This window comes from Rhinolophus hipposideros (assembly GCF_964194185.1).
Source record: "Rhinolophus hipposideros genome assembly, chromosome: 26".
NCBI classification, from domain to species: Eukaryota; Metazoa; Chordata; class Mammalia; order Chiroptera; family Rhinolophidae; genus Rhinolophus; species Rhinolophus hipposideros.
Genome location: NC_138072.1, coordinates 22,609,650 through 22,635,708, shown reverse-complemented (window position 1 = coordinate 22,635,708; position 26,059 = coordinate 22,609,650). Strand labels below are relative to the sequence as shown.

The 26,059-nt window shown below is 40.5% G+C and overlaps 3 protein-coding genes across 20 annotated transcripts in view; 2 read left to right on the top strand and 1 right to left on the bottom strand.

The window, feature by feature from the left end:
• The window catches only part of ARID4B (AT-rich interaction domain 4B), a 119,620-nt gene extending 105,982 nt beyond the window's left edge, over positions 1-13,638 (bottom strand). For 4 of the 10 annotated variants that reach the window (XR_013992681.1, XM_081039489.1, XM_081039493.1 and 1 more), the window contains exons 1-2: positions 13,314-13,638; positions 12,533-12,587 (exon numbers count right to left, since the gene is read on the bottom strand). Coding sequence is in view for 9 of the 10 variants with exons in the window: in XM_081039489.1 (XP_080895615.1) it covers positions 12,533-12,538 (6 nt within the window). In the remaining variant the exon portion in view is untranslated. Of the gene's footprint in view, positions 1-12,532; positions 12,588-13,149 lie in introns of all 10 variants that reach the window. The other 6 variants (XM_081039491.1, XM_081039494.1, XM_081039497.1 and 3 more) reach the window with 4 other exon arrangements.
• Positions 13,639-13,921: 283 nt separating this feature from the next.
• On the top strand, positions 13,922-24,098 carry GGPS1 (geranylgeranyl diphosphate synthase 1). 9 transcript variants are annotated; one of them, XM_081039157.1, is made up of 5 exons: positions 14,268-14,734; positions 17,695-17,787; positions 20,826-20,896; positions 21,158-21,493; positions 22,942-24,098. In XM_081039157.1, the coding sequence occupies exons 2-5, from the start codon at positions 17,718-17,720 to the stop codon at positions 23,143-23,145; spliced, it is 681 nt and encodes a 226-aa protein (XP_080895283.1). In that variant the 5' UTR covers positions 14,268-14,734; positions 17,695-17,717; the 3' UTR covers positions 23,146-24,098. The 9 variants fall into 9 exon arrangements, with proteins under 9 accessions (XP_080895281.1, XP_080895280.1, XP_080895275.1 ...); XM_081039152.1 differs by lacking the exon at positions 14,268-14,734 and adding exons at positions 14,746-14,841; positions 15,445-15,551 and having other exon boundaries at positions 21,158-24,098; XM_081039150.1 differs by lacking the exon at positions 14,268-14,734 and adding exons at positions 14,758-14,928; positions 15,445-15,551 and having other exon boundaries at positions 21,158-24,098.
• The window catches only part of TBCE (tubulin folding cofactor E), a 78,073-nt gene continuing 66,049 nt past the window's right edge, over positions 14,036-26,059 (top strand). The window contains exon 1 of the mRNA XM_081039148.1: positions 14,036-14,137. The gene's annotated coding sequence lies outside the window, so the exon portion shown is untranslated. The remainder of the gene's footprint in view (positions 14,138-26,059) is intronic.

The following is a 26,059-nucleotide window of genomic DNA, read 5'->3' as shown; positions in this document are numbered from 1 at the left end:
CTCAGAATTACTTATGGCAATATAACCTGAGGATTCATTTTTTTCTACTACTTTAAAATTTTAACTCTTCAAAGCCTTGTACTGTTTTTCTCTCATTCACAATATTAATTTTCAAGCTAGTAAAAGTTCTCCCAGAAGAATTAAGTCAATTGTTTAATTAAATATATTTTCACATGAGTTCTGATTTTTAAAATAGGGTAAATTTACATAAAATATTTACTGTCATGATGCAAGTAAATTCTAGCTTTATAACAGATTTCTTTCAATAAGGAGAGTAGGTAAAAGGTTTCTAATCTACACTCAGTATTCTACATAAGCATCAAAAGACACTAAAGAGCAACAACTTTATTACCCACTTATAACTAGCAGAGAGGCAGCATGGTTCTCTTTTTTTACTAACAAGAGAACGGATTCTGCCATCAGTTTAATGTGTGCCTGTGGGCAAATCACTCAACATCTTTGCATCTGCTTCTTCAACCACAAAAAAGGAAAAATGCTGCTGACCTGCCTCAAAGGGATAGTTTAAGAAATAACTAATGATTATGAAACTTTAAAAACGTAATGTGCCATTTTAAAACACTTTAACTGTATTGTTAAAAAATTCTTCATGAACCATATATTCTGACCCTATCATCTGCTGGGGTCATTGCCTACAGTGGTCTGTCCCAAATCCCAAGTACAGAGTTATCTTCATCAGCAGGGGGATTCTCTCACTAACCCTCACAGCTGACCTTTTGATTGCAATCCCATGCAATTACATTTCATTAACAGTTAGTGGTGTGATAATAATGACTAGGGGCGTGAGAGGCATCGTAAGTATTACAGACAACTAGGACTACTCACCACCTAGTAGTATTAGATATTCAAATAAATTAACGCTTACTGAATACCTACTGAAAGCTAAACACCGCTGTTAGCGAGGCTTCTACGATCTGCCAAAAATTTAAACCTAAGAAACATAGCTCTATACAAGTCAGTTGGTGGTAGAGAAAATAGCATATTGAATACAAATAAAATCTTGCTAACTCCATCAAAAAAGAATGATATAGACCTGTTAGGTAGTGATACAGAAGGATGTAAAAAGTTATAGAATATTTACAGATGAGCCTATTTTTGCAAAACCAAACATAACAAAATACTCATATGTAAGTTTCTGTGGTGCAAGCAAAAGGTATGGAAGACTGTACCCCAAACTGCTAAATCGAGTTGCCACCAGGAAGTGAGGCTGGGCAAGGTAATGACTTTTACTAGTCACTGAATACACTTCTATAATTTTTAATATTTACAACCAACTTGTATTGTGTGTGTGTGTGTGTGTGTATTTCCTTAATTTTTATGGGAATAGAAGTAGTTTAGAAAACTATTTCTCCCAAGTTGGGTCAAAGCAAAATTAGGTGATTTACTAAGTTGCCAAAGCCCTCTGAAACTGAACAACTTTTTAAAAAATCATTGAACTACTTTAAGCAAGAATATGAATAACTAGAAATGGGGTTCTTGGTGAGATATCCTTACTAAGATAAACCTGAAAATAGGAAAGTTAAATTAAGGGGGAATAAACTCCCAAATAGGCATAAATCACACTGCCTCATTTACACGTTGACAGCAATAGTAGCCCCTTTGCCTTCATGCCTGTCCAGCTTTCCTTTTACTCCTCTCCAGGGTAGGAGACTCTTAGCAAGGCTGGGCAGGGCCGCACCACTCACTCACCCCACCCCCGTCGGCTCAACATGCTAGACCAGCTTCAGGTGAGTCAACTGCCACTTCAGAACAGTGATCTGATCAAGATTAGAAAAAAAATTTTGCCCTACATAAACAAACAAGGCTAGAGGTGGATGCTTACCCAGAAAATAAGTATCTCCAGTGGTTCACCTAATCCAATAACAAGCCTCCAAGCTTAGAAGTAAAATTGTCTTGTCCCTTGAAAGAAACCCATCCAGGCAAGCCAGCAGCAAGTTAGAAGAGAGGACAAGTATTATATTTACTAGGAGAAGCTTCTGCATCAGGAAGGACTAGGATAAATGTGTGAAATGGAAGCAACCAATTCTTAGAATAAATCTGGTTTTCACCTTCCATTAAACATTCTGCTTTTAAGGATTTCAAAAGACAAAATGACAGGTTTTCATCTTAATCAGAAAACTGCAACTTTTCTCCCAAACTTTTAAGTTAAAAAAGACTAGTCACTAAATCACCCCGAAAGCCTATTTAAATTCGTAAGAGTTTGCATATTCTTTCCATAGAACTAATAATAGCTACACTGTATTGATAACTTACTGTGTAGCAGATCTGTTTTTACATGTAGTCACCCCAACACCCCCATGAGGTAAGTACTACAACCATTCCTCATTTTGGACAAGAACACCAGCCTTCTCAGAAAACTTGGGAAGCAGAAGAAACCCGATTCAATCTAAAGCAGCCTTAATTAAAGAATCCTCATTCTATCAGTTTAAAATAAGAGAGCCAGGCTTTTACCAGAACAATCCAGCTACCATGTGCTTACTGCTCAGAACTATGTCAAAGCACAGCATAAAGCATTTTAAATGTTATTTCATTTAGTACTTACACAATTACACAGTCTTATAAGGTAGTTATTATTATCCCCATTTTGCAAAAAGTGAAACTAACGTCTACTTTCATTTCAAAAATAAATGACTTTATCCCAATTTCAACAATAAAGAAAAGAGAGAGACAGTACTGGGAACAAGATCTTTCTTTCCAGGTCATACGCTCTTAATCACTAAACAACACTTTATTGGGCACTTCAACTAAACAAAGATGGTTTTCATAGTCATATTCAAGTATCTTTACTATCAGTATAAAGTGAATCTTTAAACGCCATTTGCTCAAAGGTTTGATAGTTTATAATCTTCGTTTCTGCTATAAAATGATAAAAAATAAGTGTGATTTCCAATGAAACTTATTAAACAGTTACCGATGACTATGCTCTCGTAAGCAATTATCTGCAAGATTATCCAATTTGGAGATAACAGTCTGTTACTTGTCAAAACCTTGACATAGGACTTCAAAGAACCTAGAGTTAAGTCCCATTGCCAAAAATTTATCTATAAACTAGAAGAAAACGGCTTAAATAAGAAAAGTCTCTATAAAGTATCCATCCCACTATCCAAGATATGCTGTAATCTGAGACATTTTAATAGCATAAAACTATATACAGAATTATTGCTCTTTTAATTGATAGCTAAATGTGTAATTTAAAAATGGTAACACTATTTTCTGTAAGGTTTTCTTCCTCACAAATCGTAATTATGGCCCAGATAATGAGCCTCTCTACCACCTGAGACTGCTACTACCAATGTTAAGCTGGAAAAACACTCACACCAGGCAGAGTAATGTAGAATTTTATACTTACATCTAACTGTGTCTTAAGCTAAGTATATCTAGTTATTCATTTAGGTATTATCCTTGCTACAGATGACCCCATTAAGCAAATAACTGAATGTGGAAAAGTAAGAACAAACATAAATTAACTTTTAGAATAGTTTCATAAATAATCCCCAGTGTGCTAAAAACTATACTTCTGTATTTTCAGAGCAACCTTTTAAAAGTTATTTTATAAAATGTTTCCATGAATCAAAAGACCTTTATTTATAACTAAAAACATGCCTTCAAAAAGGCAAATATTTCAACCTATACAGGAATTTCATTTACATGTTAATATTTCAGAAACAATATAATAAAAACACTTTCCTACTGGTACAGTGAATTAAACAAAATAAAATTAGAAAATAAAGTGAGTAGTGACCAGATGATTACCTATTTCTTTAATGGTAAGAGTAGAAAGATATGCAAACAACTATTTCTATTAAAATGACTGGCAGCATATCAGCTTACAGATGATACTATGGAGCTGGTTTTTTTTTTTAATTATTTATTTAGAGCTGTGTTTCTTAATATTTGTATTGTGGGTTCCATCGAGAAGCTGATGAAAGCTATGGTTCCTCTCCCCAGGAAACTGTATGGTCATATAAAATTTTGCACATAAATCTGGAGAGGGGAAGAGACTTACAGCAATCTTGATTCCCATACTTGGACCTTCTAAGTAGAGTAAGAGTATTCAATTAAGGAATACTGGAAACTATGTGCAGAGTAAAACAAGTGTTGTTTTAAAACTTTCCCTTTTTGCCTCTTTTATTTTGTCCCTAGCTTCTATTTACCAGCTGAAAATATAACCATTAGCACAGTAAGATGAAAATGAAGCCTGGTTTCTCTGTCTCTGTGGGCTGACCCTAGTAGAACTGCCTTTTATTTTCTAGTAAACTCTTTATATATTTTTATAAACTGATTTTTTCCTCCCCAAACCTGAATGTTCTCTCTAATCATAGTATAAAAATTATCAGTTTTCTAGAAACATTAATCTTCCATGGAAAACTTGAATGTCAGGATTTCCTGCACTCCTACAAGAGCAGAAATGTAGTAATTTTTATTTAAAATTAAGTTAAATATACTGATTAGTAGTTTAAGAGGTAACGTACTTTCTTATTTTGATGTAATTAAATGAAAATATTTCAATCATCTTGGGAAGAAAAACTAGTTATAGCTTATGTTTAATCAACATCAATTAGGTTTAAAGGAGGCCCAACTGAAAAGAACACTGACACATTTCCTTTAATATTTTCCTTTGTCTTTTATATTCAAATTAAGTTATAAGCCAAAAATGATGCTGTGCACTTAGCCAATCAATACAAATTTTAAATAATTCTATTTTCAGTTTAGGCCTCATCAAAATCCACACCTTCTAGGGGGCCGCTGGGTGGCTCAGTTGGTTAGAGCACAAGCTCTGAAAAACAGAGTTGCCGGTTCGATTCCCACATGCGCCCTCCACAACTAGACTGAAGGACAATGACTTGGAGCTGATGAGCCCTGGAGAAGAAACACACTGTTCCCCAATATTCCCCAATAAAATTTAGAAAAGCAAAACAAAAAAAACCCCACACCTTCTACAATCCACATTTAAATATCAAAAGGATTAACATGACTGGTTTCCCTTGCTTCCTGTGGGTGTCATCTTACACAGAAAACCAGAGCATGTGTCTCACGAGTGTAGAAACATCTCTGTTCTGTGACACCAAGAGAAAGGCAGCAAGAGTCCTATTTTAAACAATTTGTCAAGAATAAAAGTTTGCAGTTAAATGTACCTGCTACTGTAAATTAATATAGCATGTCTGTATTTTGTTTACAGCCACACCTCAGAGAGCAATACACCAGTTAGCATTTTGACAAATATAAAACATAAATGCTTATTTCCAGAAATTATGCAGCCCTACCTTCATCCTCTACCCGTTTTCCAGTTATCCAGCCAGAACTTTCTCTTCCCTCTACCTTCAATCTGACAAGAGTGCCTGTCGGCTCTGCCTTCAAAAGCCAGCTAGAATCTGACCACTTCTCACGTCCCTCACTACGGTGGCCACCATACCACCATCCTCCTTTATTAAAATAGCTTCCTAACTGGTCAGCTTCTATCTTTGACTTGTCTACAACCTGTTTTTAACACAGCAATCAGTGATCTTTTAAAAATATCATGAAAATTTGCCACCCTATAATGAGAGTGTATCGCGCTTGTATACCAAACCCCCCGTCACTCCTTATTTTCATCAGCGTGAAAGCCAAAACCCTACCAAGGCCTTCAAGGTCCAGGAGCTGAGTCTGCTCTGCCCCCAACCCGCATCCTGCACTGGTCTGCCCGCCCCTCCCACCTTCCTTCCTTCCTTACTCCACTCCAGCCACCCTGGCTTCTGTGCAAACGTTTACTGAACATGTCAAGCTGCCTTTGAGGCCACAGGACCAACCCCCTCACATCCTTCCACCAAGGCTTCTCAATAAAGCCTATCTGACCACTTTATTTAATACTACAACCTGCCTCAACCTCCCCATTCCCTACCCTCCATACCACTTACCACCTAACAAACTAGGTAATTTATTTATGTTTGTTCTTATTTATCTGCCCTGCCCCCCCCACCTTAAAATGTAAGACCCCACAGGGCCAGGACTTTCTGCCTGTTCTGTTCATTGACATGTCCTAAATGGTTAGTACAGAGACTAGCATGGACACATTCAATAAATGTTGAAAGAATTTTTTAAATGTCCAATTGCTTGGTGGCCACTTACCACAAAACATCGGAAGCTAAACACTCAGTCCTCCATAGGGTTACCACAGGTAGTATCACTACCTTAAAAATGGACAGGCCTACTCCGAGGACCCAAGAAAACTAAAGACACATGTTCACACAAAACTGTGTATACCTGTGTTCATAGCAACATTATTCATAGGCAAAAAGTAGAAATGATTCACATGTGCAACAACTAATAAACGGATTAACAAACTGTGGCACATCAATAACATGGAATATTATTCAGTAATAAAAAGGAATGAAGTTTTGACATATACTACAAAATGAATGAACCTTGAAAATAAATACTACACTAAGTAAAAGGAGTCAGACACATAAGGTCAGATACTGTATGATTTCACTTAGAGGAAATATCCAGAGTAAGCAAGTCCTTAGAGGCAGAAAGTAGATTAGTGACTGCCGGGGAGGAAGAGAAGAAAGGGAGAACAGGGAGTGACTGCTAATGGGAACGAGGTTTTTGGGGGAAGATGAAAACAGTCGCAGTTAGATAACAGTGATGGATGCACAGTCTTGTGGAAATGCTAAGAAGTACTGAATTGTATGCTTTAAAAAATGAATTTTATCGTTTTCTACAATTTAAAAACAAAAGCAAGTACAATGGAAAGGACTGCTCAGCTGAATGTTCACTGCTCACTACTAAGGGAAGGCTAAGAGTTGGAATACCGGCTATGCTCAGTTCTAAGAATCCCATTCACCAACGAATTACAGCAAAAGGATTTTTTAAAAGGTGGGAGGGAGGGAGGATGTCATCTCTAAGTTGCAAGCAGAACTTTCCCCTCATACCCAGTGCATTCAAATTCTATCATCATTCCACCTCCCACACAGCCACTTCTCTCGCCTGGTCATCATCACCTCTCTCACCAGAACTAATCTGGTGGCAGCCTTTTGGTTCATCTCCTACTTCCACTCTTGTTCCCAGCAGTCTGTTCTCTACACAGCAGTTACTTTCTTCCTGAAAATGTGTACCAGATCACCTCACTCCCTTGCTCAAACCCTTCAATGGCTTCCTGACACTCGGATTTTAATCTAAGGCCTACAAGGCCCAGCAATGGATGGGCCCTGTGACCCCGCTGGCCTCATCTCCCACCACTCCAGCCCTAATGGCCTTCTTCTTGTTCCTTAAACATGCCAAGGTCAAACAGGCCAAACTTATTCCTCCTCAGGGCCTTTGCACTAGTGTTTTCTGCCTCGAATGCTCTTCCCCTACATAAGTGAATGGCTCACTATATGTTTTACACGATGCTCAAATGTCATCTCCTCAAACAGACCCTGCATTACATCTACTCTAAAGTCTTATCCTGAGTGGGCTTTATTTCTTTTAGTAGCACTTACAACTTTTTCTTCTTTTTTTGGCGTGGTGTCTGCTACACTAATAGAATGTGAACTCCACAGGTAAGACCTCGTGTTTTGTTCGCAGCTGTATCCTTAGAACCTGGAACCAGGTCTGGTACAAGGAAGGTACACAATATCTCTTCAGTGACTGAATTTCAGAGACTGAATTTATAGGCTGAGTTAGTACTCTTCCGTGAGATATGTAGTCAGCTAACATACTTTCTAAAATTAAAATAAGAAAAGAGTTAGCAATTTGGACAGAAAATATGTTGGTATTTTATAGAATTACCTTTCATCAAAAAGACCACAAATCTGGGGAGGCCAGATGGCTCGGGTTAGAGTGCAAGCTCTGGACAAAGGGGTTGCCAGTTCGATTCCCACATGGGCCAGTGAGCTGCGCCCTCCACAACTATTACCAGATTGAAAACAATGAGCTTCAGCTGAGCTGTTGGAGTTTTTACACACACTGAGCAAAAACTATCATAAGATACAGTATACGAGTCAATAAATGGGTTTTACTTATTTAAACAAATCTTGAGGGTAGTAAGTACTGCAGAAAAATTGCTTCCAAAACATGTAACACTTAAAATAATGCACACATTTTTCTTTACCTTAGGATTTAAAGCAATCACCAAAAGGGTATTACTAAACACTTTTTCAATTACCTCAATACACTGTCACTCAGCAAAATTTAAAATTTTTTTGTGGCTACTAGGACAGATAATACAAACTTTAAAGTTTGTTTCAAAGTACAAGTATATTTGCTAAGGTGAGGTAAATGGCATAAACCCTTCGATAGCTCAGTTGTCCTTACAATATGAGAGGTCTATCAAACGTTTTACTAGATTGAAGACAATGAGCTACAGCTGAGCTGTTGGAGTGGTGGCCGATGGCTCAGTTGGTTAGAGCGCAAGCTCTCCACAAGGTTGCCGGTTCAATTCCTGCATGGATGGTGGGCTGCACCCCCAGCAACTAAGATTGAAAACGGAGGCTGAACTTAGAGCTGAGCTGCGCCCTCCACAACTGGACTGAAGGACAACAACTTGGAGCTGACGGGCTCTGGAGAAACACACTGTTCCCCAATATTTCCCAATAAAATTTTTTTAAAAAAAAGGCCACAAATTTATAGGACAAAATACATCTGCCATATTACAGATCTAAATCCCTTTGACTATTATAGCTAAATATTAACTATGCAGTTAACATTCACACTTGATTAACAATGCTTCTAATTTCTCTCCCATCCTATCCGCTTTCCTAATCTTACATCTTAATAAGTAGATCTACTTGGATGTGGACCTCTAACAGGTCCTTTAAATACTCAAAATCCTATCCATCTTTACTCCAATGACAACATGCTTCAAATGACAATAACATCCATCTCATGCCCCAAGAAACCTCCATCTTCCTCCTACCCCAAGGTGAGTTACTAGGTCCTAAATTCTACTCCCTAGATATCGCAGCTCTATCCCCTCTGCTCCACTCCCAATGCATTAGTTCAAGCCCGTGTTCACTTCTCACTTAGGATTCTCACCTGGAATCTCCAGACCTCCCATTCAGATCTCCCTTTTGATGTATTCACTACAATACTACCAAAGTGATCTCTCTGTAATACAAATCCAACGTCTTTATTCCGTCTTAAAAACCTTCAGTGGTTCCAGTTAGCTTTCAAGAAAATTTTCAACTCCCTAAATTAGCCTCATCTCCCATCACTGCCCTCTTTTTCCTACCCCAAACACATCGTGCTCTAAATTAATCCAGGCATAGTGAACTACTTAGTTTCCAAATACATCATCTTGTTTTCTTCTTTATTTTCCACTGTTGTTTCCTCTCTGTCTGAAACACTCTTTTCTACCTTTCTTTGCTTAATGAAAGCTTTAACTGTCAGCTTAGATGTCAATTCCACCAGAGGACTATGGTTTTGATTTAGATGTCCTCTTCTTTCTTCCCACAGCACTTATCATAATTACTGTATATTGCAATCAATACTCTTATAATTCAATATGCACTGTTTTGCTTTCTCTATGAGCTCCTACATTGTGAGTTCGCTGAGAACAGGTCTGATAGCTTATGCACCTTCATTCCACACGGCATGACACATGGAAGGGATTGTTCAATGAATGATTTATGAAATGGAGTGGGAACAGGGAAAGGAACAGAGAGAGGGAGAGGGAGGTAGGGGGAAAGGAAGGAGGAAGGAAAAAGGAGGAAGAGAGGAAGGAAAGGAAAAAAGGAAGAGGAAGGGGGGAGGAAGGGGAAGAGGGAGGGAGAACATGCACATAAGCAAAAGGCATTGAAAAAGGCTCTTGGAAGCAACCCATTTTTCATATGTGAACTAAGCCAGCAGTTACTGAAGAGAATGACACCTCTGAAAAACCCCATCTCTCCAGATTCTAAGTACAACTGTCTAAATCACTTATCCCCTAAACATTTTGAAATGTCTAGCCTATCCAGACCATTTCACTTGAAAATGTACAGCAGTGTAATGAGATGTTAATAATATGTGCAATATAGAAAAAGGAAAAAAGTTTTATTTAGGAAAAAAGTAGAAAATGAATCTGACAATTAAAATTAAGTCTTAGATTTAGAAAGTTTAATAATCTATTATTTTCTGATAATGTGCTATCACTGACATTGAGAGGTCTATCAAAAGTATGAAATATAAACCCAATATAACACCAACATCAGGTTAAAGAACATGACCTAGGTTAAAGAACAAAATTGCTACTGTGTTAAGATTTCTCAAACACACACTGAGCAAAAACTATCATAAGATACAGTGTACGAGTCAATAAATGGGTTTTACTTATTTAAATAAATCTTGAGGGTAGTAAGTACTGCAGAAAAATTGCTTCCAAAACATATAACACTTAAAATAATGCACACATTTTTCTTTATCTTAGGATTTAAAGCTATCACCAAAAGGGTATTACTAAACACTTTTTCAATTACCTCAATACACTGTCACTCAGCAAAATTTAAAATTTTTTTGTGGCTACTAGGACAGATAATACAAACTTTAAAGTTTGTTTCAAAGTACAAATATATTTGGCAAGGTGAGGTAAATGGCATAAACTTTCTATAGCTCAGTTGTCATTACAATATAGAAATTGGAACATGAAAAAAAGAATATTTAAGCCCAATATAATCAATACTAAAGACTTTCTGAATTGCAATTTTGTGAAAGCAAAATACCAATCATGGAAAGCCTCTCAACTTTCACCACATAAGAAATTAACTTAAAAGAAATAAGCTAAGTTTTTAGTACTACTGACTACTAGTAGATTCCCTAAAAGACCATACTTATAACAACACAAAGTTCTTGTATAAAATTAGACATTTATTTTAATAACTCTTTCCTTTCAACATTACTAATACTTTTTTAAAGGCAGCAATAATGGAACTGCTGAGCGTTTAAAATTAGTAGTTCTAAAATGATACCCCAAAATTTGCATTTGCCTAATACTATGAAACTTTTAAGGCTAAAGTTTCCAATGTACTTTCATTTTTTAAAACAGACAAGTTGCAAAAAAAAAAAAGAAAGAAAAAGGAAATGAAAGAAAAGAAAATTTGAATCTAAATAAAAGACCTACAACCTACTACATTTCAACCAAACATTAACAGTCCCTAAGACGTGCCAGGCACTACATTAGGAACAGTGACAGATTACAACATTTACTCCACACGAAATCCTGTCTTATTCAGCTTCTGAACCCATTGCATATCATTCAATCCAACAATTTCTTGAGAAATTGTCATCCAACACCAAGGAAGATATGTTGTACCAAATAAACTCACTTATCACTGTTTTACACAGGTCACAGGAGTTGTAGCTAGCATCTGTGACTAACAAAAGGGATTCATTTCTGAAACATCACTGATAGTTTTTTCATTTACATGAAAGTGAGGCAGGAATTCAGCAGATATAAATGTCTCGGGGAGTTTATTTGTAGCACGCCAAGCCCAAGAAGAAAAAAACTGGACTGAACTTAATTACTTTGTACAGCTGATATACTTAAGTAGCCACAGTTTTTACTTTCTTCCATAAACACAAGCATTACACATTTTAATTTGTATGCAGCACTGTAAAAGCAGTCTTGATTTTGAAGAAAAGTGAAGTAAACTTGTTTAAAAAAAGTGCAAAGGAACTGTCAAAGGCAGATGACATTTCCAACATACTATCCGTTGTATTTCTAGGCTTGTGAACACACTCTACTCTTTTCAAGCACTTCTGAATCTGTAATGGATGAAAAATATCTGCTAGTCTCTAAGTTCCACCAGTTGAACTAGACATTGCAGAAATCTAAGGCTTTTATTCTAGAGTGCCTTTAAAAATGACAGCATCCAATTATATATTCTCTAAAGTGAAAACACAGCCTGTACTTTCACTGCTATAATTTCTTCCACCGGTTAAACAAATTGTACTTTTTAGACAACGTCTTCCATTCAGCAAACACATTTACACTGCAGAGGAACCTGGCCATCGATGTTCCCCATCCGTTCTCTCATAATGCAATACAGCACCTGCCACTTCACGAAACAAGCAGATCAACAAAGAAAAACAAACCGTACACTTCTAAATCCCCGCAAACACAAACAACAACAGTCTCTTGAGTTGTGTAGAGATCATCAAAATTCCTTTCAAAGACCTTTCAGCGAAGGTTCTTTTCGCGGCTAACGTAACACGTCTTCTGCTAAAAACTCCCAGTGCTGGTCACACAATAAACGAGATTTTCTTTCATCGGCGTAACCGATAGAAGCACCACACAGTTCAGGCTCTGGAGTCAGGTTACTTGACCTGCTTTTTCTGCTTCACCCTCTAAAATCCCCTAATGCACGGTTCTTCTAATTCCCCGCAAACGGAGCGTCCCCCCCGGGCGAAGGCGCCCGCAGCCCCACGCCCGCAGCCGCGGCCCCCAGCGCCCCCGGGGAGGGCTCGGGCACAGCCACCCGGCGCGCCTCCCTCGGCAACACCGCGAGGCCCCACGGCCTCGCCAGCCCCCATTTCCTGAGCTCGACGGCCCGCGAGCTTCGCTCTCTGCAGCCAGCCTCACCTTCATGCTGATTCCGGGACCGCGGTGCCCCCGACAACACCCGCTTCACCTGCACCTGGAGGGGAAACAAAAGGCTGACATCAGTCCCCACCGCGGGGCTCCCCCGGCCCCGCCACCCCGCGCTCCCCGCCGCTCGCACGGCTCGGCCGCTTCGCGTCCCCGCGGTCGGGACCCGACGGAGTTTCCCGTCTGCGACCATGACGCCATTTCTGTCAGAGCAGAAACTCACGGCAAGCGGCCGGCCTGGCCGCGGCGCACCCCGCGTCCGAGCGGCAGCGGCCTCCGCGGCCCCGCAGCCGCCGCAGGACCCCCCGCCGGGGCCGCTGCCCGCGTCCCGCCCCGAGACGCCGAACCCCAGGGGGCGCGGACCCCGCCGCCGGCCGCGGGAGGCGAGGGGCACCGGGACGACCGGGCGGGGAGGCGGCACAGCCCCGCGCCCGCCCGGCCCCCGCCGCGGCCCTGCCGGGTCGGGAGCGCGGCCGCCAGGCGGGGGCCGGCGCGGCGGACGGGGCCTCGGGGGCCGATGCCACCCCGGCGACCCTCCCCACTCGTCGGCCGGGCCCGGGGACTCCCTGACGGAGCCCGACGGGCCCGCGGAAGCCTCCGGAATGCCCTACCTTCTGGGAGGCGAGCGCCGACCCCGGAGCGTCCAGAGTCCCCTCCCCGGCTCCCCCCCAAAACCAGCAGGCCCGGGGGAGAGATGGGGGAGAAGGGCGGCGGGTCCAGCGGCGGCCGAGGCTGAAGCTCCGGCTCCTCCTCCTCCCGCGGCGGCGACTGGTACCTTTGTTTGGCGGCCGCTCGGGCTCACTCGCTGGGGGGAGGGGGACGACGAAAAATCCTCCCGAACTGGAGTCCGGGCCCCCGTCGCGCTGCCCTCCGCAGGACTGCGGCCACAGACCCTCTGCGGCTCTCTCCAGGCAAAGGTCCAGGCGGTGGCCGTGGCGGAGGCAGGCTAAGCTCAAGAGTCTCCTCCGCTCCGACGCCCGAGCTCCTCACTCCGGACTCGACTGACGGGCAAACATCTCTCCCCCCCCATCCCGAGTCCCCCCTTCTCTCGGCTCTCCCCTCCCCTAGGTTGTTTCCCCTCCCCTACCTCTTTCCCGGATGGCCTCTTAGACGACCTCGGATTGGCTAGAGTATTTTAGAACCCGCCTACACCCTGTCCTTATTGGACCCCGGGATACAAACAACGACGCCATTTTCCCACCAATTCTATGGAAACAGAAAGTTACGCCTCAAATCTTTCCGGGAAATGTAGTCCCCACCTGCGGGACCAGTGCGAGAACCCTTCCTCGCGAGAACTACAAAACCCGCAATGCCCCGTGCCTGCGTGAGCCCGAAGGGGGGGAAGGGGCGGGGCGACAAAGCAGTAGGGAGGCGGCAACGACGCCTGCGCAGTGTGACCAGGATGGCGCATTTTCCTGCATCGAGTAATGCGGTGTCGCTGGCGGCTGAGGAGAGCGGAGAGTTCTGGGATGAAGTAGGGGGAAACATTCATGTAGGCGTCTGGAGGAGCCTTGGTCTGAACTATAAAGTGGGGAGCTGATTCTGGGTACTGGCACTTGCGGACCGGCGGCGCGAAAGCTGTGATCTCATCGTTGAACCGTGAGCGGCTGTGGTGGCGGCTGGGGGGACCCGGATGGGTAGGAGGGCGGGGCCTGTTGGAAAGAAAGAAGGAGGGTGAGGACCCGGATGCTGAACCGGATTGTTTTTCCGTCCCCTCGCTGGAAAAGAAGAGCAGGAGGGGTGGTGACCGCGCGGGGCGGAAGGGGGCGTTTTGGACCCTGCGGCTGTGCTAACAGTCGACGTAGGAGGCGCTCTGCCAAGCCTCCGTGCAGTGTCGGCCTCGGAGTTAAATCCGCTGCCGTAGCTCTCCAGCGATTTTCTCCAGACTCATGGTCTCCCGGAGTTTGAGTCGAAGGGTGGACAGCGCTTCCCAGCCGCGCTTATAGTTGTATGTCTCCAGCCATTCTGAAAGGAGACCCTTCCCTTGATATTTTCACGTGTCGTGTGCAAGTGTGTGCCCTGGTTCCGTCTAACACGTTAGAAGGCGTTTGCCGTGCGTTCGGTGCTTCCTTTATTTATTGAGTGTCTGCCGCGTGGAGGAAGCGGTCCGGCCCCGCCTTGGCGGACCTCTGAGCCCAGTGAGGCAGACGGGGGTTAACTGAGATGGACGCGAGCGCGTGCGCGAGGGCGGCCGCGGTGAGTGCTTCACGGCGATCAGAGGATTTGAGCGAGTGCATTTGGCGTAGGACGCGCAGGGAAAGCGGTCCCGCGCGAGCGGGGATCGACCTGGGAGAGTTGGAGGGGTGGGTGGCAGGGGTTCGTAAGGAAAGAACATTCCAGACCGAAGGAACAACATGCTGGAAAGCCTCTTGCAAAAGGGAGCCTTTCAAGTGGGAAGATCTGAGGCTGGGGGTGGGGGGAGGGAGCGGGGGTCCGGGGGGAGGGAGCGGGGGTCCGGGGGGGGGGAGCGGGGGTCCGGGGGGGGAGCGGGGGTCCGGGGGGGGGGAGCGGGGGTCCGGGGGGGGGGAGCGGGGGTCCGGGGGGGGGGAGCGGGGGTCCGGGGGGGGGAGCGGGGGTCCGGGGGGGGGAGCGGGGGTCCGGGGGGGGAGCGGGGGTCCGGGGGGGGGAGCGGGGGTCGGGGGGGGGAGCGGGGGTCCGGGGGGGGGAGCGGGGGTCCGGGGGAGCAGCTACACGGTGATGGAAGGGGGACTGACTGGGTGGTGAGCACACTGGGATTTACGGATGAGGTCATGCAGAACTGTACACCTGAAATTATGTCACTTCACTAACAATTGTCACCCCAATGAATTAAAAAATAATTAATTAAAAAAACCAGGCTGGAGGGGGTGAAGGAGATTGAGGGGGGGAGGGACGCTCTGTTAAGGCGTTTTGTCCTTTCGGAACAGGGACAGGGACTCCCTTTTGCTGATTGGAATTTTGCAAAGATCACTGTCCAATGTCGGAAGCTCCAGTAGGAAGTCATTGCGGTCGTCACACGGGGGAGAGAATCTATGTTTGTATTTGTTCATCCGTACATTATTTGCACAGATTTAAGGCACTTTTAGTTTTGAAAGTGAATAGCTTCAGGCTCAGAGACATTCTGTAGTTGTTACTCAATCTAAAAACAAATTAGTAGAGTTCATGTAACACTAATGCCACTTTACAATTTAGTACAAGGCAGCTGAAATTTCCAGCTATGATAAATTGGAGTCCTTTGAATTTTGAAGAAAAGGATCAGGAAAAAAACAAAGGATCAGAACATAGGCCACAGTGTGTAGAACGCTGTAGACTCTTCAGACACAAAACAGATTGGTGTGTAATAGCCGGGAAAAGTTAAGGTTCCTGTTTTCCCTCTGCTGAGAATACTTGTGTATAAAAAGTCCACTGGGAAAGGAACCTGCATTGGCGTATTGAGTAGTCTTAAACTTACCTGAGTGAGCAAAGGAAAGGATAATTTTAAAAAATGTATAACTATCATTTTAAGTCGAAAACTAACATCAAGTAAAGCGCTAGGCATGGAAACAAAAGTTAGCTCTGATTTCTGCACAACAGTTGTTACTGATCCAGAGACCAAAGAGAATTCTTGAAAGTTGGTCTCATTGATTTTAAATTTAAGTCAAATGTATTCTAGAGGCTGTGAAAAAGATAAACACTCTCAACCTAGGTTGCTCTCAACCTAGGAGGCAAGAGATGGCTACTGATTGGTTTAAATGAAGTACATAAGAGATGCTTTTCATTAGCCTACCGTTATATCTGTTCAATAATAATCTTTTACATAAGCGATTATTCTTCCTGTTATTTAATCTCTTAAGAATGGGATAACCTATGTCAGTCCTTAAAGAGTGTAGATAATAGGTTACTAAACTGGTTTTTTGACTATTTCAAAACTTTGTTTCCCTTGTGATATACTTAGTGCTAATTATTGGTCAAGGTAGATACATAAATTTTCTATGTGGAATGTTTCATCTTAATCATATTATTACTCCTTTGATGGAGTGCTGATTTTGTTATGATTGTTTCACTACATACTCAACAGTAGACTACAAAAACACACTTTTCAATCCTTTAGGTTCATGATAATAGAGACCAAATCATTGTCCCAAGAAGCAAATGAAAGCAGATAAGGGGGGGAGGGGGAAATCCTTCTAAAATGTGCCAACGATGTTGCTCTCTCCTAATATGAGGACAAATAAAAATAGCAATGGATATTTACAGAGCAAGAGAGTAGAGATTCAGCAGTAAAGGAGGATTCTAGAACATGATTGATATTCTAGGAAATACTGAAGTAAATGTAAAATTCAGAACAATAAATCACTACAGGGAAATATTTTTAATAATATAATTGCATGCAAGTTACTGCATGTTTTAACTTAAATCAGAATCTCTAAAATGGATTGATTATAGAGCAAATACAGGAGAGAAGTTTTCCCCTTAAATTTTAAGTATATAAAATATGCTAAGTCATCTATGCTCATAGAAAAAAAGTATATTTATGTAATCAATCAAACATAGAAGTATTTTATTATGTGGATTTGTTTTAACATTGATTTTATGTCAACAATGTAAGCCTTTTATGGTTGAGTAAATAGGAAAAGCTTAATATAAGTTTTACAATTTAAGTTTTATAATAAAAGTTTTGCAATGAAAGTTTTTCAACTTAAAATTCGGGTGAACACTTTCACCAATCACTTAATGAAAGCTTTCCTTTTATTAATGAGATATAATTTATGTATCATATAGTTCACCCATTTAAAGTATACAATTTGGGGAGTTTTAGTATACTCACAAGGTTGTGCAATGATCACCACAATCTAATTGTAGAATATTTTTGTGCATCCAAAAAGAAACTCCAAACTCATTAGCCTTTATTCATTTCCTCTACCCCAACCCTAGGCAATCATTAATCTACTTTCTGTCTCTATAGATTTGCCTGTTCTGAACATTTCATATAAATGGAATCATACAATATGTGTCTTTTGTGATTGGCTTCTTTCACTAAGCATAATGTTTCAATATTTCGTATGTGTAGAATTTTCTTTTATAATGAAACTGAACGTCTACCCTTACAGAAACACCTTGATATACAAATTCCTCTGCAATTTGACCCTCAAAGATAATTTAGTTAATGAAATGTTTATGTTTCTCCTTTTTAACAGATCAGCTTTGAAATTCAAAAACAATGGAGAAGACTCAAGAAACAGTCCAAAGAATTCTTCTAGAACCTTACAAGTACTTACTTCAATTACCAGGTATTAGTTCAGTCACTATCCATGTAGGGTCATTTTTATAGAGTAGTGGTCATTCAAATTTAGCGTACAGAGAAGTTTAGACTCGCCTGCTCTTGAGATTTCTTATTTAGGGTGATACTTCTGAGAAAAATGATAAATAGAACTTCATAGTTCTTTGTTCTTAAAAGGGACATTTTTGAGGTATCCTTTTAAAATCCAATTATATAACATAGTTTAAAAAATAAAAATATTTAAAATAGTTTTCTTCTTTGTGGGTGTCACATATTCCAGTTCTCTATATACAAATTAGAAAAAGCTATGCCAATTTGTACAACAGTAGAAAGCCTCAGTTAACTTTCCACAATCATGTTTTACACAACACACACACACACATACACACTGCAGTTCCTACACTACTAGTTCCTTTAAGAGCCAAACAGTAGTGCATGTAAATCACATTTCTTGAAAGCATAACCCACATTATTCCTATATAAAGATGGATCACCTGGACATGGCTTTGTCCAGTTATACCTGCCTAAACATGTTTATGTGTATGTACATGTTTTCTTTTGCCTTTTTTTTTTCACTTTGTCTTGAAAAATGATGAGTAAAAATTCATACATACATAATAAGTGTGGATTATAATAAAAATTCATTTGTAAACCAGTTATTTGGAACTTGGAATGCTCTTTCTCATAGAAATAGTATAAAAGGTGATAAGTTGACAACCGTAAAAACCTGTTTAGTTCATAATGTGGCTAAACTATAGTCTAATGACATTCTCAACTTAATCACAATAAACACTTTTTTATCTCTGTCCTAAAGAGCATACCTCAATGGTAATATGTGCATTTCTCTTCTTCATGAGCCTGAGTACTATAAATATGGTCATTAAAAGCCAGAAGTATACCTCCCTAGCTACACCTTGGAAACCATTGGGAGTAGAGTCATTTCTATTCTGGCAGGCCCTCATGGAGACACACCTGGTGTCAGTGTGTCTGACCTTCAAAAGAGTGGAGGGAAGATGGAAGTGGAGAGTGCAAAAGGAAAGTTGCCTGCTGTTTAAGAAAAAGCCAAGAGATTGTTTTAGAGTAACATTCAGTCAGCAGCTAGTAAATTCGCTTATTTCAGGGTCTTGATTGAGAAACATGACAGTTTCTTCTGCATCCTACCCATCTGTTGCTGGATTTCTTTTGTAACAAGTTGGCAAACTAGCTGGAACTGTGCTGCCATACAACATACTGTGTTTTCTCAGTACGGACAAAAGTGTAAAGAGTATCTTCCACTCCAAACACTCCACTACTGTGCAAAGCAAGAACTGTCTATAGTTACCTATGTAATTAACTTCTGTAACACACCTTTTAATCCTCATTATCTGGAAGTAATATTTTAAACCATTAGATTACATATTTAAACCTCTAGGTGTCTCACCTTTTTTTAATCAAATATACTCTTGCATCCATGATAGAATATAACCTCAAAAGATTTTCCTAAAGAAATAGGAAATTGCATTATGCATTATAAACCTATTTTACAGCTTCAGAGTTACTAAAGTGACTTAAAGGTGGACCAGACTGTTCTGTTGTAAAGTTACTCTTGCTAATAAACGATTATAATAATTATTGAAACTAGGATTTTTTGAAATGAGTGAAGTACAATGACTTATTTATGTTTGCTTTTTTGCCCTACGATATAGGCCCCCAGGCCTTCACAGTAGGAGGTGGAGGGTAGAGTTGGGAGTAGAGGACCAAAAAGGACTGCAGAAAGGGAGTTGGTAATGTTAAGATCTTAAAAAGGAAACAGTAATTATTGTTTGTCTTAATTTTGAGGGATCTCTGACTAGCCCCTATTAGAAACTATTTGGGGATTAGAATCAGGTCAGAGGGAAAAAGTATTAAACTGCAGTACCTGCAAGTTAAGCCATTATCTGTTTTCTGCATACCTTCTGAGGTAAAAGGAAAAATGTGGCTCCACCTTAATTCTGTGTTCTTCATCTCCTAAACTTGTTCGTTAAAAGTGATACTAAAAGTGATACGGGTTACTTTGCAACAGTTGTACATTGTAAGTATGGCCCAGATTGACCATTGTTAAACTGGAAAGTGGGTTGGACGTATAAAGTACATAATTGCTACCCAGACCATGTTCACCTTAAGGGTTAGTAGGCAGAAGAGATCCTTCTCTTTTAGGCTTCTCACAGAAACTGAGACTTTGTCTCCTCAGATATGTGATGGCAGTTTGTGTATTCACTGGTTTTGGATAATTGTTGCAGAGAAAAGAGACATGACTTACTGTTTTTGTTTACTGAAACTTTTTATGTAGCTATTTTTCCGAAACCTAAAACTAGGATATTACTGTGCATTCACTTTAGCAGGAAGCTTATAGAACATTTATTAAATGAACTGGTTGTGGTTTTCATCTTCCATTCCTTTATATTTGGCTAAAATAACTTCTGGTGATTACTAGTACCCAAAGATCTGTCTTGAGCTTTCTATGTAAGAAAAAGATAATATTGAAAAACTCATCATATTAAAAGGGAATACTTCAGGCTTCGGTAGTCTCACTGTTTGGTAGGAAACAAGCAGAGCTGTCCAGTTTCTAAAACCTTAATTTAAAAGGAATGGTAGGTCATTTTAAGAGGTAATTTTATAAGGTAATTCAATAGCAAATTTCATTTCATTAAAAATACCTATGTTGTCCGAATATGTTCTCTGAAATGGACAGTGCTAATTAACTGCCACTATCTAGACTGGCTTTCTTTTCAAAAAAGGAATCATAATTCCTAAAACCCCCAGTCCATTCCAGAATTGCTGACACAGATGAAAGTAGTGGTCTTACCGATGGGTCACTGCAGAGGAGTCTCTTTGCCTGCCCTAATCTTAAGGTTGTGTGTTTTAGAATGTGAATTCAGCAGCAGGAACCGGTAGGCACCCAGCAATGGAAAGTAAGGGATTGGTGGGGCTGGATTTATCAAGTCTGATCCATTTTAGAGGAAGTTTCTGAATGTGTTTTTTACAATTAAAATACTAATTTTATTGCCAAATTTGATTCTTTAATTGCAGGTAAACAAGTGAGAACCAAACTTTCACAGGCATTTAATCATTGGCTAAAAGTTCCAGGAGACAAACTACAGGTATTTAGGCAATTCTAGCCTTGTTCTTAACCCCAAGAAATGAATAAATGTCACGTAAAAACACTCCTAGCTCTTAATTCCATTTAGTGCTCATGCAGTACCATATTGTTTTATATTAGGGTTGCTAAATAATTACTAGTTTCAAAAACTAAGATACTTGAGACCCTCATATAATCTGTTAATATAATTTGAAATTCATAAGCTGTTCTGGGTAGTTCAAATATGAAAAATTTTTCAGTTGTTTTGTTTTGTTGTTGCTAGATTATCATTGAAGTGACGGAAATGTTGCATAATGCCAGTTTACTCATCGATGATATTGAAGACAACTCAAAACTCCGACGTGGCTTTCCAGTGGCACACAGCATCTATGGAATCCCATCTGTCATCAATTCTGCCAATTACGTATACTTTCTTGGCCTACAGAAGGTCTTAACCCTTGATCAGCCAGATGCAGTCAAACTTTTTACCCGCCAGCTTTTGGAACTCCACGAGGGACAAGGCCTAGACATTTATTGGCGAGATAACTACACTTGTCCCACAGAAGAGGAGTATAAAGCCATGGTGCTGCAAAAGACGGGTGGACTCTTTGGATTAGCAGTAGGTCTCATGCAGTTGTTCTCTGATTACAAAGAAGATTTAAAGCCACTACTTGATACACTTGGGCTCTTTTTCCAAATTAGGGATGATTATGCTAATCTACACTCCAAAGAGTATAGCGAAAATAAAAGCTTTTGTGAAGATCTAACAGAGGGAAAGTTCTCATTCCCTACTATTCATGCTATTTGGTCCAGGCCTGAAAGCACCCAGGTGCAGAATATCTTGCGCCAGAGAACCGAAAACATAGATATTAAAAAATACTGTGTACATTATCTTGAGAACATAGGTTCTTTTGATTATACTCGGAATACTCTGAAAGAGCTTGAGTCTAAAGCCTATAAACAAATTGATGCGCTTGGTGGGAACCCAGAGCTAGTAGCTCTAATAAAGCACTTAAGTAAAATGTTCAAAGATGAGAATGAATAATATTAACCCATTCTAGATTAGGCCTAATAGCTTACTTTAGTTATTTTTTTGTCTTTTTATTTATCGTCTTCTTTAAAATTTGGCCCAAGCTGTTTGTCTCCAAAATGAGTGAACAGGAGTGATACTGTTTCAGTTTAGAACCATTCTATACAGGTAATTATCATAGTACAAAGTTAAAGGAGTCAAAAGGAGCGGCGTTTAAACAGGTCTGATTTGAATGTCACATTGTGTTCTGTTGGGTCCTGTGGCCTACTCTGCCATGAATGTTTGGTTGATTCTGTCAATAAAGAAGACTTCAGCTTCCAGAAATTTTTATCCAGAAACTTCCTAACTATACTGTATGTATAGGCAGTTTCCAATTCATCTACCCCAGGTCCCAGCCAGTGCCCACTTGGGACCCATTTCTGTTAGCTACCTGGCCCCAAAGCCGGAGGAACTCCTCTTTCTTCCTAAATTTGCTGCTAAATTTCCTCCCTGGAAATTCCCTCACTGGAGTCTTCATGAGCAGGCTGACAGTGATAAACAGCACTCCGGTCCTTTTTCTTACCCCACTCCATTTTCCCTTTTTCCCTGCCCAGCAAATTCTGCTTTTCACTATGGAGTCTTCTTTTACATACTAGCCCAAATTGTTTCTTTCTTCTTTCCAGTGTAACTGGTACCCCCAAAATGATTAGTGTCTAGGTACAGCAGTGTTTTTCTATGTGGGAAGAAAAAACGTACATGAAGTATTTTAAGATCAAGCCTTTAAACCTTTTTATGTTTTCCCACCATTAGTAAAAATCGTAAAAGAATGCTCACTTCAAGTATAAATGCAGGGGGAAATGGTCTTTTCTTTCCAAACCCCTAACCCCCTCCCCGCCCCCATGAAGGCAGTTGGTGCTTGAAAGGGAAGTAAGCATCTTTAATTGAAAGAAAAGTGTTATTCTGAGAGCTAGTGCCTAACTGAAAAGTAGCCAAAGGCACTAATTATAATTAGCTTTATAGTACCATTATCCTGATGGTCCCCTCTGTTTCATTTACAGCCCCATACCCCTGGAGCCATCAGTGGCCCTGGAGCAATCAGGCCCCTCAAAGAGAACCTGATTCCTGTATTAGAAGTGTTGCTGACATCCCAAAATGAAAGTTTACATTTTTCAGGAACTGCATTTTGCTTGGTTGGTTCTATAATATGTTATCTCAAATCTAATCACTTGTATGAGAAATTCTCACCAAAGCACTCAACATAAATCCTTTTGAAAAGTTGGGTATACCTTTACTAACTTTTAAGAGAATTTGAATCTTCCATTTTAATTGATACAAGGAAACCTTAAAATCATGGATATTTGTGCTACACTATGGGAATTTGAATTTTGTGCTTATGGACCTATAACTTTAAAAAAAAAACCGCAAGCCAACCCAATGGCTCAGGTGGTTCAAGCGCCATGCTCCTAACTCGGAGATGGCCCGTTGGATTCCCACATGGGCCAGTGAGCTGCGCCCTATACAACTAAGATTGAAAAACAGCTCTCCCTGGAGCTGGGCTGCCATAAGCAGCTGGAGGTTGGCATAAGCTGCAGGGAGCTGCCTTGAGCCACCAGCTGCCTTAGCCAGGGGACCGCAAGGATCATAATACCCGCGTGGGCCAGGGAGCTGTGTCCTACACAACTAGACTGAGAAACAATGGCTTGAACCCACTGGGGGGGGGGCGGGGAGGGAAGGCTGAAAAAGGGAAAACAAAAAACAAGCAAGACATTATTTTAATAAAAGCTCTGATTATCCAAAAAGATCTAATATTAACTATATAGACAAAATAGTTACCTTTAAGATAAAGATTGCTTAAGTATATTATTCCTTACCTAATGAAGTAAATTTTGGCCTGGTGCTATTCATGATTCTTTTGCCATTTTTATCTTGCCTTTGTCAGTGACAGAAATGCTTGACATTGAACAGGGGACTCGTAAAGAGTCATTTTATCTACTGACAAATAAAAAAGTCATTATTTTTATTTGAACTGTAGTCACAGTTGTTAATCAAGAAGAAAACCAGATATGAGTAGTTTGAATCTATTCACTTATCTACTTAGATTTTAAGGTACATTTTTTTCTGCATAAAGGAATATCTTGTGGTAACCCAAATAAGAATTGGATTTGTCATTTAGAAGATTCGTAATTTTAAAACATTCACATTTTCTAGTCTATGAAGCTACAAAAAAAAAAAAAAAAAGATTTTATTTGCCAAAATCAAAAGAATATAGGCTGGGTACGTGGCCATAAGTTACTTTCTAACTTCAGCAAGACTTTAACTCCGTCAGCTCTTCTCTTTTCCACTCAGTCAACTTACGAACTCGACCTTCCCTTCCTGACCTTACCCTATCGAGGTTCACTTCAGGGAGCCTTTCAAGAGCTTTCTCAGGTCACCTTCCTCCTTGTCTTCCGCCCCTCTCATCCTGCCAGTTGCCAATCCTGGATGAATCCAACCAAACACGTTCTTTGCTCCTCCTAAGTCGTTGAGTGCTGCTAGGGAACAATTTCAAATCTTGTAGCCAGTGCAAGTTAAGTATTACAGCCCTCTTATTTTTCACAACTAATTCTGATGGAGATAGCAAATTTGTCAATCTAAAGTCCTTTGTTTCTCCTTCACTCTTCTCCCATTAAAGGTGTCCCAGCTCTGCTCAGTAAATGACTGAAGAAAAAAAACAAAACATCTAGTACCTAACCTAATAGGTACTCCATAAACATAACATTTCTTTCCCCTTCTCCTTCCTCTCAGTACATTGATTTAAAAAGAGCCAATGGATAAATCCTGATATAAAGTAGGGGATGAAATAATTCCCTCCAGAGGCTTAAAGAGGGCATGAAGAACAGGAGGGCTGGTTTGGCATAAGGCAAGACAAACTGTCACACTCAAAGTTGTCTTAACGCAATGTCATTCTCACATTCTTTGAATCCCCAGTACTGCCACCTCTAAATTCCTTGGTATAACATACAAGGCTTTCCAAAATCAGATCTCCCACCTAAGCTTAACTAGCCATATTTGCTAGTTACATACTTTACTCTTCCCCCACACCTTATTCTCTGCCCTAAAAAAGTGCTTGTAACTGTTGAGACAGTCTATTCTAGTATTCATTTAATTCATTTCTTGAGTGCCTGTGTGCTAGATTCTTTGCTAGGCTTTGGAAACAGGAGAAAGATTTTCCTGTAATGGAGACTGGTAAGTAAACAGCCAATTATTAAACAGTATCTTTAGTGCTGGAATCAGCACTGTCTGCCTCTCCCATTGGATTGGAAATTCATTAAGGACAACGGCTGACTTAGCCTGTTATTCCCAATAGCACTTAATAAATATTTATGAGTGAAAAAAATCTGCTTGAAATTAATCTCCCACCTCTCAAGCATTCCATTAAATGTAATGTATGTGAAAAGATATTATAAACTTCAAATGTTAGCTTTTATGTTAATGTGCTTCTACCTGTAATGATTCTTACTCAATGTTCTCTTCCATTCTGAAAGTACTTAGACTGTTGACTCTCAGTTTTGTCTGTGATTACCATTATATCAAAAGCCTCACTTCCTCAAACTTAAGTCCTATATCTAACTGCCTCGTCACCTGAGTTTTCTGTTGTCACCTTGAAATAACATAATTAAAACCAACTTACACCTTCTTTCCTATCCCTCTACCAATCCAAATAATGGAATAAAACCACTTCTACCTCAGCCTTTTCTATCGCCAGCTTCACTCTCGAAGTGATCCAGGAGGGTGATTTCTTATCCTTGCTTCCTGTATCTATCCAGTCCTCCCAAATCTTATAGCTTTGTCCTTTGAGATGTCTCTTATCTGTCCCCTACTTTCCACTTTCACTGTCATTAACTTGGAACAGGTTTGATTGCTGTACATGAAGGGCTGATATTTGGTGGCTGAAATACAGAAAAAGGCTCGTGGTAATGGACACCATAATAATGTAAATTCAGACGTAATGCAATTATCATTTGGCTCTGCAACCCCCACCACCTCCAGCTGGCTAACTGCAGACTTCCTCTGGTGATTCCATTAATCTTGTAATAATGCAACTTCACATTTTATGTGATTAGATATATTGGACTTTACAAGTAGTATGTCGTAATTTTACTGTAATCCTTACTGGTTGTTAAAAAGTACGGTGCA